Source organism: Engystomops pustulosus, chromosome 6, assembly GCF_040894005.1.
Source record: "Engystomops pustulosus chromosome 6, aEngPut4.maternal, whole genome shotgun sequence".
Lineage (NCBI taxonomy): Eukaryota > Metazoa > Chordata > Amphibia > Anura > Leptodactylidae > Engystomops > Engystomops pustulosus.
The window spans coordinates 149,070,231-149,090,777 of record NC_092416.1 but is presented as its reverse complement, the minus strand read 5'-3'; the positions used below and the strand labels follow the sequence as shown (position 1 = coordinate 149,090,777).

The window sequence follows — 20,547 nt, the reverse complement described above, 5'->3', positions numbered from 1 at the left end:
CTAACTTTAGTTCATGGGAAAACCCCTTTAAATACTTCTACTTTCAAGATAAATTCAAGGTTTAACCCTCATGTATTCTGGCTTTGACTATTCCCTCTCTTGGGCTCTAAATTAACCGTACACCATTTATAGACTGACAGCTCTGCCTTGTGTTACATTCATGTCATGTGACCAGAGTGACATCATCTCAGGTCCTTTAGCCAACAACCTAATATTAGCAAACTGTAACTGTACTGTATGTATGTATGTGATGACTACTGTGTGTGTATGTAATCACAGCAGTCTCCATGGAGGATGAGGAGGATTAGAAGTCCATGGAGGCGGCTGTGATTTTATGTCATCACATACATACACGGGGTACATCTTGCAAATGTAAAGGGCACAGGACCTTTGATCGCATCACCCGGGTCACATGATATGAACTGTGACCAGTAAGAAGGCTTAAGGCATGGGGAGGAGTTGATGGGAGGGTCCGGATCAACAGGACACGCCCCCTCCAATGGCAGGTAATATAAGATAAAAGGTGATTTATGGGGATGTGAAGGAAACAATATTTAGCTATAAGAAGGTGTCAATCAGTTATTAGAGCTCTATAGGAACCTGTCACTGGCTGTATATGTGCAAATGTGGTGACAGGACAGGTTTAAAAGGGTTTAACCAAAAACTAAAGTTAGGCCCTATCCACGGAATAGGGCCTAACATGCTGATCAGTGGGGGTCTCAGTGATGAAACCCCCACAGATCACAAAAACGAGGGGTTCGATAGGGTCTCACGTACCTCCATCGGATCCCTCGTCGCTCCGTCAGACTAATGGAGCAGATGGCCGCGCATGACTGTTGGAGGTACGTGAGACCCCTCATTTTTGTGTTCTGATGGGTTTCATCACTGAGACCCCACTGATAAGCAAATTAGGCAATATCCTGTGGATAAGGCCTAACTTTAGTTCATGGGAAAACCCCTTTAAATACTTCTACTTTCAGGATAAATTCAAGGTTTTGTAGGATCCATCTCCACTGCCTATGCTATCAATGTATCTGGTCTTAAAGGGAACCTACCACCATGAATCTACCTATAAAGGTAGATCGGGTGGTAGGTGGATCAATAGGACGTGAGGATAGCCCATTTAAGGGCTAATCCTCACATCCCCGCACTTTTTTGGAAACTTTTATTAGAGATATATGTGGAGTAGCCGCATCTGAGGTTACACGGGGCGGCTACTCCACGCCCCAGTAGCCTCTTTTCTCCTCCTACTCACAATCTTCGTCAGACGATCCTGCCGTCTGCGCATGCGCAGAACAGCAGGCCCGCACCTGTGCAGCTCCGGCTTCGGAGCAGAGACAGCATGCGCAGACAGCAGGATTGTCGCACAAGGGCGCCCAGCTACAAGGAGCTGCGCGCCGAAGATTGTGAGTAGGAGAAGAAAAGAGGCTACCGGGGCGTGGAGTAGCCGCGCCTTGTAACCTCAGATGCGGCTACTCCACGCCCCAGTAGCCGCATAAGAAAATTTACATATAAGTATTATATCTTTAATACTACTTTAATTAAATAACCAATATACAGAGCCAGTTTTAGACAAAGTGAGGCCCTGGGAAAAACTAAAAGTGGGGCCCTGAAATAAAACTATTTTATGAACAGTCACATTCAGTAAGAGGCTCCTTTAGCCCTGCACAATAATAACACTTTGTAGTTTACAAGCAGTAGTATGGTAAGACAATCTGCAATATGGGACTGATAGAATAGGAAATAGACGTATAGATGATAGATATATAGACAGGAGATAGATGATAAGCAGCTTTACCCAGGCATTCAACCAAGGGGGATTAAAAGAGCAATAAATCCTCTGACCACAAAAGTCCACATGCAGGGGGCCACTTTAGGAGACAGGGGCCCTGGGCAAATGCCCAGTTTGCCGCTCCCTTAACACAAGCACAGCCAGCATCACAGCTACATCAGAGAATCAGTGATGATGCAGAGATTTAAAGTGGTTTTCCCACGAATACAAGCTATATCAATGGATCGCTCGGCGATGTCCGTCAGCTCCATAAAGATGAATGGAGCAGAATGGTTATGCGCGGCCGTCTGCTCCATTACTCTCATGGAGCGATGAGTGGTCCGACAAGGTATGTGGTATGTGGGACCACTCGATTTTGTGATCCGTGGGGCTCTCACCACTGAGACCCCCACCGATCAGGCCCTATCCACGGGGCCTAACTTGTATTCATGCGAAAACCCCTTTAATAGCTTTATGCATCATACTGTTATTCAAGTCTACCTGTGTCCTCTCCGATCACAGATAGAGTTGAAGTACCGACACGGGAGCCAGCGGTATCATGGGGCCGTGTCAACACCTAACAGGGGGCAGGGCTAAAAGGCTTTCACCAGCACACCAGTGGGCCAGTCCGACCCTGATTTTACTCGTGGCGTATCCTCACACTGCTGTTCTCTTGGCTCTCAACATTGAACTGTTATGTTTTTGCTCTGAGTGACCAACTTAGTATTTAACTAGAATCCTCCTACAGATCTGCTCAAAGCAGGGAGAGGATCCATACAGCAGTCAGCTCAATGCAGAGAGCACTGAGCATAGCAGTGTGAGGACACATCCCCAATGCAGCCCTGTCCTGGAATATAAATCCATATTTCACAGTCCCGTTGCTACTTAAAACATTAAAACATATACAAACGTACTATTGCTTCACCCCAGTTTTCTGGCTCAGAAGACATGTAAATCTCCCATTTTCAGCCATTTTGGCAATTTTTCCACCTTGCACGCAGGGAAAAAGAACGGAGACTATAGAATAAATCTCGGTCTCGTCCAAGTAGGTCTTACCTGGCCGAAATTGCGCACTAAGCTGGAGCCTTTTATAAAATATGGGCCGGCGAGGGGGATTTTAAGACTGCCCGTCTGAAATGTCAGTCTTAAAGGGGTTGTCCACTGTGAGTAAATAAATGATATGGTTTGTGTAAGGCAAAGTTATAAAGTTTTCCAATATACTTTCTGTATCAATTCCTCATGGTTTTCTAGATCTCTGCTTGCTGTCCTGCTATAGAAAGCTTCAATGTTTACTTCCAGTGGATAGAAATCTGACCATGGTCACACAGGTGCACGGCTCGTTAGTATCATAGAGAGTAATCGGATATAACGAGCCGTGCACCTGTGTGACCATGGTCAGATTTCTATGGACTGGAAGTAAAAATAAAATCTTCCTATAGAAGGACAGCAAGCAGAGATCTAGAAAATAGTGAGGAATTGATACAGAAAGCATATTGAAAAATTGTATAACTTTTCCTTACACAAACCATATCAATTATTTGCTGGAAGTGGACAACCCCTTTAATAAATTCCCCTTGGCGTTTTTAGTAGGCCTTGCAGACACATGGCAGATCCAAATGATCTCTATCTGTGACTAAAGTAATACCGCTACAACACCCATTAACACCCACTAGAATAAATATAGTGACCCAATATCTGGGGAGGTGTAATGCTGGCCATATACAATGTGTAGAGTCTATATACACAGTAGCAGATGTAGAGTCAGACAGAGTGGGGGGGACTAATAAATCATCTCATAATTACTGAATAGTGGGTGTAGTGTTGACCCCAGTATCTCATGGCCCCCATACAGCACATCCCTCTATATCACACACAGATGGTAATCGTATCTAGAATAATCCAGACATCAGACATAGAAGTGATGAATAAATGAGATGAATTTATTATAATTCTCATAAATTCATTGTAGTCCTCAGTATGATGGGGGTCCCTGTTCAGCTCCTCTTGTCACGGCTCCGCAGATGGCAGGAAAGTGAATTGTAAGGCACAGGGATGGTGAGAGTGCGGGGCTATGTGTCCTAGAGGTGGAGAAGGGTCCCACAAGGAGTAGGAACGCTGCAAGAGAGAAGACCCCCATAAGTACACGAATGGATAAAGCAATAGGACACGATATGTTATGTGTAACCCCTCTGATGCCACCACTCACCAGTCCACTAGCCCGGCCACGATCATGTCATAGATCCGATACTCCATTCCTAAGCGCAGAGCTGCGGGAGGTTTTCTAGTAGATCTGTGCGGAGGACTTCTTTATATCAGAGCGACTGATCTGTGAGACAAGAGCTTTCCGTCCTGTGCAGAGCAAGAAGGAGATAAGAACTATTTAACAGAGATTCAACAGGGTGTGGGGTGACAAACACCTCTTTATTCTTTGGGTCGGTGCAATTAAGGGGATACCAAATTTATACAGGTTTTATTCGGTTTTAAAAAAAATGAAAAACTGTATGATAAAAAGGCTTAATTTTGCCATATTCTAACGTTGATATTTTTTTCATACTTTAGAATATGGAGCTGTGTAATGTGCCAGTTTTTTGCAGGAGGAGATAGTGTTTACATTGATACCATTTTTGGTACCAATTTTTGTTTTCAATTTTTATGAGTGGCAAAATGACAAGATAAGTTATTTATGGCACAAACCAGGAAATACCCAGATCCGGACTATTGAGACTCCAAAATGCAGCAAACACTTGGTCTGTATGGTGAGGGCGCAGCCTATGAGCCGTCTCCTTACACCCCTTGCCACATACCCACATACTCCCATAGACCAGTACTATAGAGAGACAGACTTCTGATACTACTAGCAGTATAGATCTCATGTATCCTACATTACCTTTTATAAAATGTTTGCAGAATCTCCCGGCTTTGGGAATGGACAGTCAACAGCTCCCAGCATTCCTGACATCGGCACGGACAAGCTGCCTGATAGACAAGAGTGAGATAAAAAGCTCTGTAATATCTGATCATCTAATATTGTACAATAATCCTCAGATGCTGGAAGTGACCGAAAAACGTCCTGCAACACTGAGATGACCCCAAAAATCTTGTGTCAACAGGAGCATCAGATGTTACTGAGATGTATGCGCCCCTATACTGATTCTTCTGTTTAGGGTAACATGGGCGAGGCTGTGACAAGCCATTGTTGGCTTATTTACCCTATAACAAATGTCTGATCCTTACGTGATTTCTGCATCGCTGAACCTATGTCTCTCCATCATCTCTTCTCTGTTGTAGCTGATCTGAGAGGGAGAGAAGAGGCTGGAGTCCAGGAAGCGGTGGACAACGGTGGATCCAGAACTTCCATCTATACTCCTAATGACAGCACCAAGATAATCCTCCTTCCTGACTACAAGGACAGTGTGCGGATCTAATCCAGACTGGACAAGGCAAATGTCTGCCTTCTTTTTCAAAGTGCTCTACAAGAGAGAGAGAGGTATGTATGCTGGTATATGGTAGATGATATATTCTATAATACTGCCCCCTATGTACAAGAATATATCTACTATAATACTGCCCCCTATGTACAAGAATATATCTACTATAATACTGCCCCCTATGTACAAGAATATAACTACTATAATACTGCCCCCTATGTACAAGAATATAACTACTATAATACTGCCCCCTATGTACAGGAATAGATCTACTATAATACTGCCCCCTATGTACAAGACTATAACTACTATAATACTGCCCCCTTATGTACAAGAATATAACTACTATAATACTGCTCCCTATGTACAGGAATATAACTAAATACTGCCCCCTATGTACAAGACTATAACTACTATAATACTGCCCCCTATGTACAAGAATATAACTACTATAATACTGCCCCCTATGTACAAGAATATAACTACTATAATACTGCCCCTATGTTCAAGAATATAACTATATATGAGTATATATGTACCACACTCACCAGTAATCTACTGTGCTGCGGTCTCAGCTGAGACTGTACTCAAGTTGATGTCTCAAGAAAATGGTCGGTAGCGTCATTGAATAGTTTACGCAGAGATAGGATTCAGCTTCCTGGAGATTCTCTGAAATCTGAGGAGAAATAAGAAGATAAGTTTATGGTAAATGACACCATATACATATACAAATACTGAGCATGACAAAATGGAGGATTCCAGAACACAAGATGGATGCCACAAACAGTGCGTACAGAATATGAACTGGGCCTCAGTTATCATAGCAACCCATCAGAACTCAGCTTTCATTTCTTAATTAGCTGTAGTAAAATGAAAGCTACTCTGTGATTGGTTGTTATGGGTAACAATGGATAAATGAGGCCTATGCTGGATTTCCTCTCATTATATACAATATACAATTATAACAAGGAACCAAGAAAGGAAACAGACTGGACCTGAAGTACAAGACCAGCACATACAGTAGTATATGGGGCAGTTTCCATTTGCAACCAAGAGCAAATATTACACTTTTTAGGCTTCTCCTGCTAAAAAAAAACTTTGGTTGCAATGGGCAACAGCTGGAATAGGAGACACAGAAGTAAACAAAACTATCACTAGGAAGCACAAAAGTATAAAAGCAGCAGAGTCCTGTACCTGCATGGTGATGGCTGCTTGGCATCCCACATCCACGTGCAGCACTGGATGATGATGATGATAATAATGGCGCTGCCTCCAGTGATTATGGGTGGGGCCCTTGTATCACCTTGACACTCGGCGGTCAGATTTGGTATGTAATTATGGCCGTCTATAGAGGCCAATAATCCTCCTCAAATGAAAAGTCAGGGATGTGGTCGGCATTTGATTGGCAGTCCTCATCTTCTTCATCTTGTAAGAAGGACAGATCCAAGGGCTGGCTTGTGGGAGAGATATTGTTCTGGTCCAACGCAGGTGGGAAAGGTGGACTGATAGTCTTATCTTCTACTTTCACCCAATCAATGCCGCTATAGAAGGGGTGCTGCCGAATGTCACCGTGCCAACCTAGACGTCTGTGGCGATCCCTGCAAAGCAGTTTTGGCAAGATGTCTTTTGCCTCATCACTAAGATGATCGGGGTAGGTGGGCTCCTTCTCTAACACCACCTGCCGATACTGCAGGAGATTGTTCCCTCCAGTGAAGGGAAAATTGTTTGTCAGGAGTCGATATAGCAGCACTCCGAATGCCCACCAGTCTGCAGATGAACCATAGGCATTCCCAGTCAGCATCTCAGGCGGATTGTAGTATGGGGCTCCGGCTAATCCAAAGATTGTCATGGCTCCAAAGACGTTTTCTGCTGCGTACCCAAAGTCACATATCCTGCTGTGGCCGTGGCGGTCAATGAGGATGTTTTCTGTTTTTAGGTCCCGGTGAATTACGCCAATCTCATGCAGATGTTTTAAACCACAGATGACTTGTGCTGTACATAGGGCGGCAGTATTAACATCCAAGGGTCCCCTGGCCTCCAGAACTTCCTCCAAGCTGCCACCAGGGAGATACTGCATGACCAGGAAGGCGTAAGATCTGGTCTGGAAGGCTGCAAAGGCACTGCACAGGTAAGGTTTTCCAGATGTGCGCCTCAACACTCTGCTCTCCTGCAGCAAGTTGTCTACTTGGTTCTTGGCGATTACTTTAATGGCCATGGTGGTATTTTTGTTCTTGACTGATGCCAGGTAGACACATCCAAAACACCCATTGCCAAGTTCCTTGTGGAAAATGAAACGTGATACAATATTTTCATCAAGGTCTGAAAATTTTCTCTTCTGTCCTCTTTTCGCATCGGTTGAGGGGTCCTGGCCTTGGAGCCCCTGATGAGCAATGGTGTTATATGATGCTGGAGCTCCATTATCATCAATTTTTAATTTTTTCATGGCTTCAATCAGGTCTTCGATTTTTGTCTTCTGTTCTCCATCAGGATGGTTTGAGGGGACCTGGCCTTGGAGAGACAGGGAACTACTCACTGTGGATGTTCTGCAGCTTGAGGTCTTAGATTTTCTGGAGCGATCACTCCTGTTGATGGGTTTCTTGTTTAGTCCATCAGTCTCCTTACTCTCCTTTTTAGTGTTGTCTCCCTTCTCCATGCTAGTATTTTTGTTCTTCATTGATGCCAGTTGGGCAAGTTTCTGCTGAAGAAAGAAGGGTGCTAGACCCTGAGGAGCTATGTTGTTAGATGCTGGAGGAGCTCCATTTTCATCAATTTTTAATTTTTTCATGGCCTCAATCAGGTCTTTGATTTTTCTCTTCTGTTCTCCGTTAGGATGGTATGAGGGGACCTGGCCTTGGAGAGACAGGGAACTACTCACTGTAAATGTTCTGCAGCTTGAGGTCTCAGCTTTTCTGGAGCGGTCACTCCTAGCTATTTTGTTAGATGATGGAGGAGCTCCATTTTCAGCAATTTTTAATTTTTTCATGGCCTCAATCAGGTCTTCAATTTTTCTCTTCTGTTCTCCATCAGTGTGGATTGAGGGGACATGGCCTTGGAGAAACAGAGAACTACTCACTGTGGATGTTTGGCGGCTTGGGGTCTCAGCCGTACAGCAGGAGTTTGGTCTATAAGTCTCTTTGCTCTGCGTCTTCATGTCACTCTCCTTCTCTCCAGAAAGGGGCGACATCTCTGGAGCCACCGATGCTCCTCTCCGTCTCACCTTCCCCAAAAATACCCAATTCCCAAAACCCAAAGTCTTCAAAATAAAGCGCACTCCGAGGAAATAATCCAATAGGAAAGAATCCAAAATGGAGCCTGAGTGTGTGTAGCTGTGTTCCGGGTTTATATAGCCTCGTGATGTCATAAGAGCAAGTGATATCACAATACAACAGCCAATGAGATGAGGGCTATCTTGGGTGTGTCCCATGTTTTCAGAATCCAGTGATGTCATGGTAAACAAGACAACGTCATTTCAATACACACAGAAAAATATTAACCCTTTCTTGTGGCAGTTGATAGCAGCTGTTTTGTCCAGTGCAGATGTGATGGGGCAGGTGATAACTGTTTGTCAGAGGATTTACTGGCCTGCACCTCATTCAGGTGATAGGGGATCAGGTCGGTCCTAAGATTTATGACTTTTGGTACCCTGAAGGAGCTGTGTAATATACTGTGTTTCTCTGAAATTAAGACAGTGGGGCACATTTACTTAGCCCGGTCCTGTTGCGATCCCTGCTGTGCGTTGTCCGACGATAATGCACTGTGCTGTGATTCACTAAGATCATGCGCCCGAGATCCTGCATGTGTCGCTTCCCCGCTCAGGTCCGCCGGAGTTTACCTTCTTCTTCCCGGTGTATGTAAGTGCATTGTCTTGTGACACAATTTAAATGTTAAATCCCGCGCTCAATCCGAATCCGTCGGATAGGCCCATGGCCCGCCCCCGATTTGTGTTGCATGAAAGCCAGCGCGATCGTGCCAAAATCCGATCGCGTGCATCACAATACCCTTTTGAATGCAGCGCAAATCAGTAATCGTCGGAATAGTCCGAGGACCCTTAGCAAATGAGCCCCAGTGTCTTATATTAATGTTTGCTCCTAAAGAGGCACTAGGTCAGTGATGGCAAACCTTTAAGAGACTGAGTGCCCAAACTGCAAACCAAAGGCGACGTTTCTATTGCAAGGTGCCAACACAGCAGTTTAGTCCAATAGCGCCACAATACCACTATACAAGAGACAAATAACACTGTGACATCATGAGGCCACCATTACAACCACATAAATAGCATAAAGACCATTATCAGAGGTTGCACTAACATTTTTACAGAAGGGTAAAAATACTCCTCTCAGCATTTTTGAGGAGTATTTTTACCCGAGGAGGAGTATGAACATTTTGGTAATACGCCGCGCACACTACGCACACACTCCACTCACACAGCGCACACTCCACTCACACAGCGCACACTCCACTCACACAGCGCACACTCCACTCACACAGCGCACACTCCACTCCACTCACACAGCGCACACTCCACTCCACTCACACAGCGCACACTCCACTCACACAGCGCACACTCCACTCCACTCACACAGCGCACACTCCACTCCACTCACACAGCGCACACTCCACTCCACTCACACAGCGCACACTCCACTCCACTCACACAGCGCACACTCCACTCCACTCACACAGCGCACACTCCACTCCACTCACACAGCGCACACTCCACTCCACTCACACAGCGCACACTCCACTCCACTCACACAGCGCACACTCCACTCCACTCACACAGCGCACACTCCACTCCACTCACACAGCGCACACTCCACTCACACTGCGCACACTCCACTCACACTGCGCACACTCCACTCACACTGCGCACACTCCACTCACACTGCGCACACTCCACTCCACTCACACAGCGCACACTCCACTCCACTCACACAGTGCACACTCCACTCCACTCACACAGCGCACACTCCACTCCACTCACACAGCGCACACTCCACTCCACTCACACAGCGCACACACCACTCCACTCACACAGCGCACACTCCACTCACACTGCGCACACAGCGCACACTCCACTCACACTGCGCACACTCCACTCACACTGCTCACACTCCACTCACACTGCGCACACAGCACACACTCCACTACGCTCACACAGCACACACTCCACTACGCTCACACAGCACACTCTCCACTCCACTCACACAGCGCACACTCCACTCACACAGCGCACACTCCACTCACACAGCGCACACTCCACTCACACTGCGCACACTCCACTCACACTGCTTACACTCCACTCACACTGCGCACACAGCACACACTCCACTACGCTCACACAGCACACACTCCACTACGCTCACACAGCACACACTCCACTCCACTCACACAGCGCACACTCCACTCCACTCACACAGCGCACACTCCACTCCACTCACACAGCGCACACTCCACTCACACTGCGCACACAGCGCACACTCCACTCACACTGCGCACACTCACACTGCGCACACTCACACTGCGCACACTCCACTCACACTGCGCACACTCCACTCCACTCACACAGCGCACACTCCACTCCACTCACACAGCGCACACTCCGCTCACACTGCGCACACAGCGCACACTCCACTCTCACTGCGCACACTCCACTCACACTGCTCACACTCCACTCACACTGCGCACACAGCACACACTCCACTACGCGCACACAGCACACACTCCACTACGCTCACACAGCGCACACTCCACTACGCTCACACAGCGCACACTCCACTACGCTCACACAGCGCACACTCCACTCCACTCACACAGCGCACACTCCATGGGGCGCCGGGACTCCGCAGGCAGCGGGACGGGGACAAGCAGGCATCAGGACCCCGCGACTCTGCAGGCAGCAGGGCGGGGACAAGCTGGCATCGGGACCCCGCTACTCTGCAGGCAGCAGGGCGGGCCAAGCAGACGTCGGCGCGCTGGGACTCCGCAGGCAGTGAGCAGGGGCTGCGCAGACGTCGGCGCGAACGATCAGGCAGCAAGACACCGGGGCCGAGCGGTCAACAGAGCGCTGGGACCCGGCAGGCATCGGAGTGAACCGGGCTGCGTAGGTATCGTTGATGAGACTGGGGAGATGGCACGTGTGCCAGCAGAGAGGGCTCTGCGTGCCCTCTCTGGCACGCATGCCATAGGTTCGCCACTGCACTAGGTCTTATCTATATTTAGTAATATTTTGTGCTCATGTCATCAAAAACATCAGCATAGACATCTGAATTCCATCAAGAAAGTCTTGTGCCAATATTTCCATGTACAATAATTTATGAAAAGCAATATTTTATATTTAAAGACCGTCATGTCAACACTTTCTCTAACATCCTTATAACTCTCCAAATAAAAGTGCGCTAGGTCGGGTTGTCTTATTTTTGGGAAACAGGGTACCATATAGACTGCGGCCGGTGCTAGGTATTGTTCCTGGAGAGGTGTGTAATAAGCAGAAGAACTGTGAAATATAGATTTATATTGCAGGATTGTATTGCACTCAGGGTCGGACTGGGGGTCTAGGGTTCCATTGATTCTGGGGTCCCAGCTGCTGGAAATGGAAATATTACCTGCATATTCTTAGACCACGCAGAATACATTTTCATTGTGTTTTGAAAGGCACAGCAAATATATCAGGCAAAAGCATCCCAAAACACATCAGTATTAATGATAATAAAATCACGGATGTTTCTCCCAATGTGTTTGCAATGTGTTTTAAAACACATAGGGGCTCATTTACTTACCTGGTCCTGTCGCGATCCCCGATTCGGATGGTTGGACGAAGATGTAGTGCAGCGCGATTCATGAAGCTAGTGCGCCCGAGTTCCGGCATCTGTCACTTCCCCGCCGAGGTCCGCCGGATTTCACCTTCTTCTTCCCAGTGATTGTAAGTGCGTGTTTTGAGACACAATTCTAAATGTTAAATCCCGCGCATAGTCCTAATCCGTCAGGTTGCCCGACGGCCCGCACCCCGATTTGCATTGCGTGCAAGCCGGCGCCGATGCCCCAAAATCCGATCACGTGCGCCAAAAATCCCCTGTTAAATGCGGCGCAAAAAGGACCCTTAGTAAATGAGCCCCATAGGCCCACATTTTCTAAGGTCCTTGAGCCAGTTTTCTGATGAACTTTGCACATACTTTTCAGTGCAAACTGCTTATACATGTATTTGAGAAGTGTTTGCGATACAAAGTGCAGTTTGGGCCATAATGTGAACGCTGCCTAAGACCATATGCACAAGATGCGATTTAATTGTGTTTTAAAATGCGTTTTAGGGGGCATATGGAGACTCTCCTCCTGAAAAGCGGAACATGTTTTTATACCTAAATTTTTGTGTTTGGTAAGTAGTAATTGTAATTTAAATCTAAACACGCCTGCATTCAGACATCAGGGAGGAGTCTGCATTTAGGAAGGAGATTCTCCAGATGTATCTAAAATGTAATTCAATGTTGTGAACATGTCACCCCACTCATACACCCCATGTTGTAAGCACCTCTCATCGCCCAATATTTTGGGCCCTTCTTACCCTCCATATTGTTGCTCCCTCTAATAGCCCTTAATGTGGACCCCCTCACATACCCCCGCTATTGTGGGTCCCTTTTCATACCCCCAAATGTTGGACCCCCACTCATATCCCCCATATTGTAGGCCCTCTCTCATACCCCACATATTGTGGGCCTCTCACATAGCCCTGATATTGCGCCCCCTCTCATACCCCCCATATCATCATCCCCAGTTATGTCCTCAAATATTGTGGACCCTCTCTACTGCCCCTATATTGTATGCCCCTTCTCATGCCCTCCATAATTTAATCCCCCTCTCATACCCCCCGCCACCCCCCATATTATGGGCGACCCTTCATACTCCCCCAAATTGTGGCCCCCTCTCTAACCCCAATATTGTGGCTCCCTGTCTAAGCCCCTTTCTCCTCCTTACATTGTGGCCCCCCATCTCCCCCTGATACTGTGACCTCTCATCTCCACATATTGTGCCCCCCCCATCTCCTTCTCATATTGTGGCCCCTATTATCGTTCCCTTATATTGTGCCCCCCCCCTCTCATACACCCCTTATTTTGTCTCCCACTCATAACCCCCATATTGTTGCCTCCTTTCATACCCCCTTAGTGTGTGCCCCCTATTATATCCCCACATATCGTTGGCTCCCTCTTATTCCCCCCTTGTGGTGGCCCCCTCTCATACCCCTCATATTATGCCACTCCCCATTCATCCTCTTTTCCTTGCTTCAAATTAATAAAATAATAAATAAACACCATGTACTCACCTGTCCCCATTCCCCAGCAGCTAACCTCCTTTCATCTTCCCCTGTAGCTGTGATGCCAGCAGATAACGACATCATCCCATGGCATCCAGGGCCGGTTTTAGACAAAGTGAGGCCCTGGGCAAAACTAAAAGCGGAGCCCCAAACTAAAACTATTTTATGAACAGTCACAGCCTGCAACAGTCTTGCACAATAATAACAGTAGTATGGTTAGGCGATTTGTAATATGGGACTGTAGGAGACATTTTTCAGAGATAGACAGATGATGGGTAGATGGGTGATAGAAGATAAATATGAAAGATGATACAGATTTATAGATAAATGATAGATTTATAGATGCAGAAATCTAAAGTGCATTATATCTAGATAGCTAGATAGATAATAGAAGATATATACGAGAGATAGGTAGATAGATAGAAGAAAGATTGATATATAGATAGGAAATAGACAAATTATAAGATATAGATAACTAGACGGATAGATGATAGATATATAGACAGAGATAGGTGATAAGCAGCTTCACCCGGGCATTCAACCAAGGGGTATAAAAAGAGCAATACATCCTCTGCCAACAAAAGGCTACATGCAGGGGGGCCCTTTAAGACAGTGGCCCTGGGCAAATGTCCAGTATGCCCCCCCTAATGCCAGCCCTGCCTATATGCTATGTATAGTTCATGCATTAGACCATTAATTATATTAGGTGGATTTCCACCAATATTTTTTTTGTGACACATATAACTATGTAATCATTTATATTTTTATGCATAATTTTTTTTTTGCAATTCATTATTTTTGTTAAAACAATACTAAAAGTGAAACAAGAGTCTAATACCTGCCCTGCCTACAGGCCAAAGAGAGTAGGCAGCCAGAATGAGGTTAAACAGATCGATCACCATGAGAAGTTTACATTGAAATTAGTTTTTGTGACATGAAAGCATGTGAGTGGCAGCTATGTGCCAGGTGGCTTGTTTTACGCTAAGGTAAATGTGCTGTGTAATGTTATTTAATATCTAGGGGGGAAATGTTTGCATTGTTTTCATACAATACATATGTATAATTTATCACATTTGTGCTTGTATTCTGCAGTTTGTCCTTTGGCATTGTACCGTGTACACAAGAAACTTCCTTTTTATTGAAATATTTAATATGTATAACAGGATTTGGTCATTACCGACCATCTATTATGCATGGAAGTGTCCCAATTTTGAATTGGGAGATACCTTAGTGGTAGAAAGACCCTAGGGTATCATGGAAGGCCAACCCCATTGTATTAGCAGGATATCTTGTTACAGTTACTACACTTCTCTGTCTTCTAAACGTCTCCAAATTGTCAGCTACCGATTTGCTCCAAAACTGCGACTTTTATTGTATGATTGATCTAATCCATTCCACTTTTCTCTTCAGACAATTAACTCTTGCAATTACTGTGTAAATTCTTATATGCTACATAGATTTATGAAGGTCTAAAATATAGGTGCATATCCACTCTAATTCCCCCTATGGTGCAGGAAATAATTAAAAATTGGAGATCCGCTACGCCAATAAATTATCAAGCTGTCTAAACCCCTCTTATTAATCTGTCCTACAAAATACACAAAAGAGACACAAAAATTCTGCTGTAAGATACTTGCTTATATCTGCCCCATTGTGTAGATCTTTAGATGGCCATGAGATCCCTTATCAAGTCCAATATCAAAATTCATTGCTGTGGTTCTCCTGGTGGTTTTGCATTCACTGCAGTTTCCTGTCTTTTTTCTGTTTGAAGGTTGAAGGTCTCAAAGGTCCTAAACTCTAAGTTATCAGATATAACCTCAGAATATTCTACAAATGTGTATGGTCAACCTACTAATCTTCCCCCACTGCAGACTATACATGCCCCACTTTGCCCACAACTGCTCCCATTGGGGCACATTTACTTACCCGGTCCTGTTGCGATGTCCAATGAGGATTCGGGTCTGGCGCGATTCACTAACCTCGTGCGCCCGAGTTCCTGCATCCGTTGCTTCTACCCTGAGGTCCGCCGGAGTTCACCTGCTTCTTCCTTGTGCATGTGAGTGCTGATCTTGTGACACAAATTCTTTTTTAAACTCTGCGGTTCGTGCGAATCCGTCTGGTTGTCTGACGGAACGCTCCCCCCCCCCCATTTCTGTTGCGTGCAAGCCGGCGCCGATGCTCCACAATCCGATCGTGTGCGCCAAAATCCCAGGGCAATTCGGTGCATAACGGAAATCGTCGGGAAACCTGACGAAAATGCCTCCGACGGACCTTTAGTAAATGAGCCCCATAATGTTCTTTGGGAGTCTCTTATACACAACTGCTGCCTTCTACATTTGGGTCAACTTTGTGATCCTAAGGGTCTTCCGCATATCACGGAAAGGCAATTCTATTGTCATGTCATGTCATGTAGGCCTTTAAAAAGCCAAAAGGTCTGATATACGATACACACATTATTAAAGTAGTTGAGTTAGGATCTTCTTACAGATGCCCCATAATTACTCCTTTATTACACAAATCTTTACCACAAGCAGTTTTGTAGTCAATTTTACCAATGATAGATTTAAAATTATTATTTCAATTTTAAAAGTTCTTAAATTATTTTGAAATGATATTAATTAAGTAATCTGAACCATTATAGTATGAATCCTATGAGCAATAGTAAGTCAAGTGTTTTGCTTCTCTTCCACAGCACATTTGTGCCATTAAAACACATCAAAACCACATGATTACATTTCTAATGCTCTACTATTTCTTTCAATGGGCCATTTGTCCATCTATTTTGATGGACATATTGCCCGCCGTACCATGTCGGTATGGGTAGATAGACCAGGTTCTTCTCTCATCTGATAAAAAGATTTTAGGCTCCCCATCAAAGAGATGAACAATATTGAAAACTCCTCTGGACAGCCACTGATTGAAGTGTGTAAGTGTGTTCATTTCTGAATATTGAACGTTAGACCACATAGGGGTTTGTGCGATAGGACCCTCTGTATGTAGAAGATGCCTCACTTTACACCAGCACTTATCTAAAAGTTCATTGCTATAGAAGCTGGATGTTCACAGAGTGATGTATCAAAGCAAATTAATGGAAAGTGTAGTGAAAGGAAAAAGTGTCCTAGAAAAAGGTGCACAAGAAACTAGGATAACCACAGCCTTGATAGGATTGTTAAGAAATGGGCATTTAAAAAGTTGGGGAAAATACAAAAGGAGTGGACAAGAAGTATCCAGGACATGGGCTACAAGTGTTGCAGTCCATGAGTCAAGCCACTTCTGACCAATAGACAACGCCAGAGGCATCTTACGGGGGTCAAGGAGAAAAAGAACTTCCATTTGGAAATCAAGGTCCTAGAGTCTAGAGGAAGAGTGCATACCCAAGCTACTTGAGGTCTAGTATTAGCTTTCCACAAACAGTGATGGTTTGGGAAGCTATGTCATCTGCTGGTGTAGGTCCACTGTGTTTTATCAAGACCAAAGTCAGCTCAGCCGCCTACCAGGAAATTTTAGAGCACCTCATGCTTCCTTCTGCCGACTTCTTTTTGTAGATGGAATTTTCTTTTTCCAGCAGGACTTGGGACCCAACCACACTGACAAAAGTACCAATATGTAGTTTAATACCCAAATTATCCCTGTGCTTGATTGGCCAGAAAATTCACCTGACCTTAACCCCAGAGTTTATCTATGGGGTATTGTCAAGAGGAAAATGAGACACCAGACCCAATGAGGCGGACAAGCTGAAGGCTGCTATCACACAACCAGGGCTGCCACAACACCTCTGCAGTGCCGTCAGCTGATATGATGTATATATACTTTATATATGTATGTATATATGCAGTATGTATACACATTTGATGTGTACATACTGTATGTGTAAATACGGTTTTAGTGTTTAAATGTATTTATGGGTATATAAATGTGTGCTTATTAGTGTATACATGTATATTAATGCATATTATATTAATGTATACACAAATGTGTATGAATATTTAAAGGTGAGTGTATGAGTAGAGAATGTGTGTGTATATATAAGTATAGAAATGTGTGTATATGTGAGTGTATAAATGTGTGAATTGTATAAACGTGTGTGTACAAATGTTTTTTTTTAAGAGGAAGGGGGTCCCTCTCCCAGCCTCTCCTAGTTACCCCCCTGATCATGATCATCCTTTTTGAGAGGAGGAAAGCAGAAATCCCAGTTTCCGTATATACTCGTGTATAAGCCGAGTTTTTCAGCACAAAATAATACACACGAGTCTATTACAAGCACTTTAAAAAAAAACTTGTATACTCACACTCATAGTATGCGCCTGCTAAAAGAAAACATGGCCGCACCCATTACAGAACAAAAGAAGAAGGGCCGCAGGGAAGAAAGAAGACGGGACGCGCCGACATCGGGGACACCAGGGAGCCGCCGCCGACATCGGAGGGTGAGTATATAAGTTGTTTTTTTCTTTAAGCGCTGTGGGGGGGGGGGGGCAGGATGTATACTACTAGGGGCTGGCTGTATACTACTGTGAGCTGGCTGACTGTATACTATATGGGGGCTGGCAGGCTGTATACTATATGGGGGCTGGCAGGCTGTATACTACTAGGGGCTGGCAGGCTGTATACTACTGGGGGCAGGCTATATACTACTGGGGGCTGGCAGGCTGTATACTACTGGGGGCTGGCTATATACTACTAGGGGCTGGCTGGCTGTATACTACTGGGGGCTGGCTATATACTACTGGGGGCTGGCTGTATACTACTGGGGGCTGGCTGGCTGTATACTACTGGGGGCAAGCTGGCTGTATACTACTGGGGGCAAGCTGGCTGTATACTACTGGGGGCTGGCTGGCTGTATACTACATGGGGGCTGGCTGTATACTACATGGGGACAGGCTGGCTGTATACTACTGGGGGCTGTCAGGCTGTATACTACAGGGGGCTGGCTGTATACTACATGGGGCTGGCTGTATACTACAGGAGCTGGCTGTATACTACTGGGAGCTTGCTGACTATATACTACTGGGGACTTGCTGGCTATATCCCGGGGGGGAGGTGGCTGTGACCAATGCATTTCCCACCCTCGGCTTATACATGAGTCAATATTTTTCCCAGTTTTGGTGGTAAAATTAGTGGTATCGGCTTATACTCGAGTACATACATTATCTATTACAGTATAAACTATAAAGTACCGTATATTTGAACATTATTTCCGGTTCCACATCTAATTTTACATTTTCCCCAAATATATCTGGTACAATTATTAAACACGATGGATTTCACTGTCTATGACATTGCCAACTGAGTGCATTCACATGTAGTTAACAAATATTGAGGTATCTGTGGTTTCTTTACAGTGGTTAGCCCCTTCCCACATCTCAAAACCAACGGGGCCTTGGCTCGGATTAAGGAATTCCCATAAAATCCTATTGTTGATCCTACAGAAGTCTCTGGAGTCCCATCAATATGGAGCGTAATCCAGACTTGAAAGTAAAGGATTCCTTTGAAAGATATGCAGCAATTAGTGTGCAGAGCAAGCCGCCTGTGGGGTGGACTGGAAAATCCTATTCTGTTTTATAGGAGAAAAGTGCAGTCTCAGGAAGCCATTCTGACTTTTTAAGAACTTGATCCTATTAAAGTCTGTAAAACAATTGATGACTCTGTTAATCGTATTAAGGCTACGACGATGTGTGAAAAGTACAATACGTCTGCTTTCTAATGTGATATACAATTGAAATGTAGGGCAAACAGTATGCATGGAACATGTAGGGACTTGTCTGTAAAGCTGCGGCTCAAAAATTTAAGGGGATTTCAGTTCAATTTTGCTATGCCTGTTTTTGAAGCTCTTAGAGACACAGTTAGGTGAAGCGTAAGTCATATTGGTATATAAATATGTTTTTACAACCATTGCGGATTGAACATAATAACATACAGAGTTTGTATGTTCTCTCCGTGTTTGTGTGGGTTTCCTCCTGGTCCTCCGGTTTCCTCCCACACTCCAAAACATACCGGTAGCTTGATTAGATTGTGTGCCCCATCGGGGACAGGGACTGATTTGGCAAGTTCTGTGCAGTGCTGTGTAATCTGTTGGCGCTATATAAATAAAGAATTATTAGTATTCACATCACACAGAGTGGATAACGGGATTGCATACGATTTTTTTTGTGAGAGTGCTGTCCAAGTCTACATCTGACAACACTCGGACAGAACTCAAACTCATTGATAGACTATTGTGCTATGCATGTGTCGGATATTTTTCACAGTCCGTTGATCTTTTATTCTACACTATTAGATGCACTGATGCTCTGATCTGAGTTGTGTGTTAAACTTGCCCATTGAAGTAAAGGAGGGATTTTATCAAGCACTGGCACATTATGCTAGCTGCAACTTAGTTTTTCCGCTGCACAACCAGATAATTCTCTGCCTGGCATAGAATTGTGCTTTAATTTGCATCAGGAACTGGCACATACTACAGCTAAAGTACTGGAGCAGGGCATTCCTATCCCGTGCCAGCCGACTCTGTGGCCCAGTTCGGCCAATTCCATGCCCCTCCCTTCCCCTTTTGGCATGGAGGTGATGGAAAGGGGTTAAAGGCTCACGGATTGAATCTTTAGAAAGGTACACACCAGTATAAGTCTTGATAAAAATCGTGAAAAAAAACTAACTGCCCTAGGATACCATCCTACTGTGGTCAGTTTTGCACCCACCTGGATGTGCACCAGGTATTTGCACGCCAGAACAAGCCTTGATAAATCCCCCACCTGCCGCTGTCAGTTTTTCACACGTGTCTCAAGGAAGTAGCTCAGAGATGTGAAAATCTATCATGACGCTGGGACTACAAAAAAAACGGATGGTGGGATCGCACCAGAACTGAACTCTGACCATATTTGGTCAGTGAAAATCGCGCAATTAGACTCTCGCTTCATGGGCCACTGACCGGCGGTTGCAACGTATAGAAATAGTATGTGCTTTTGCAGAGGCTTTCAATGAACATGTGATTTTACAGGTGAAACCTGTTTCTTTACCATGCTCACCTGCAAAACTGCACCGAAAAATGCTGC

At 45.0% G+C, this 20,547-nt stretch overlaps 1 protein-coding gene and 1 long non-coding RNA gene across 3 annotated transcripts; one reads left to right on the top strand and one right to left on the bottom strand.

Annotated features, from left to right (window-relative positions):
- The first annotated feature begins 263 nt into the window (after window positions 1–263).
- Window positions 264–19,620, top strand: LOC140064651 (uncharacterized). Its single transcript, XR_011847791.1, has 4 exons — window positions 264–506; window positions 5,060–5,258; window positions 7,136–7,327; window positions 18,844–19,620. It is a non-coding gene; the product is annotated as an uncharacterized lncRNA (long non-coding RNA).
- On the bottom strand, window positions 3,704–8,570 carry LOC140064650 (uncharacterized). 2 transcript variants are annotated; one of them, XM_072111742.1, is made up of 6 exons: window positions 6,394–8,570; window positions 5,748–5,875; window positions 5,006–5,241; window positions 4,659–4,747; window positions 3,978–4,120; window positions 3,704–3,886 (listed from the first exon to the last, which is right to left on the bottom strand). In XM_072111742.1, the coding sequence occupies exon 1, from the start codon at window positions 8,558–8,560 to the stop codon at window positions 6,545–6,547; it is 2,016 nt and encodes a 671-aa protein (XP_071967843.1). In that variant the 5' UTR covers window positions 8,561–8,570; the 3' UTR covers window positions 3,704–3,886; window positions 3,978–4,120; window positions 4,659–4,747; window positions 5,006–5,241; window positions 5,748–5,875; window positions 6,394–6,544. The 2 variants fall into 2 exon arrangements, with proteins under 2 accessions (XP_071967843.1, XP_071967844.1); XM_072111743.1 differs by lacking the exon at window positions 3,978–4,120.
- Window positions 19,621–20,547: the final 927 nt, after the last annotated feature.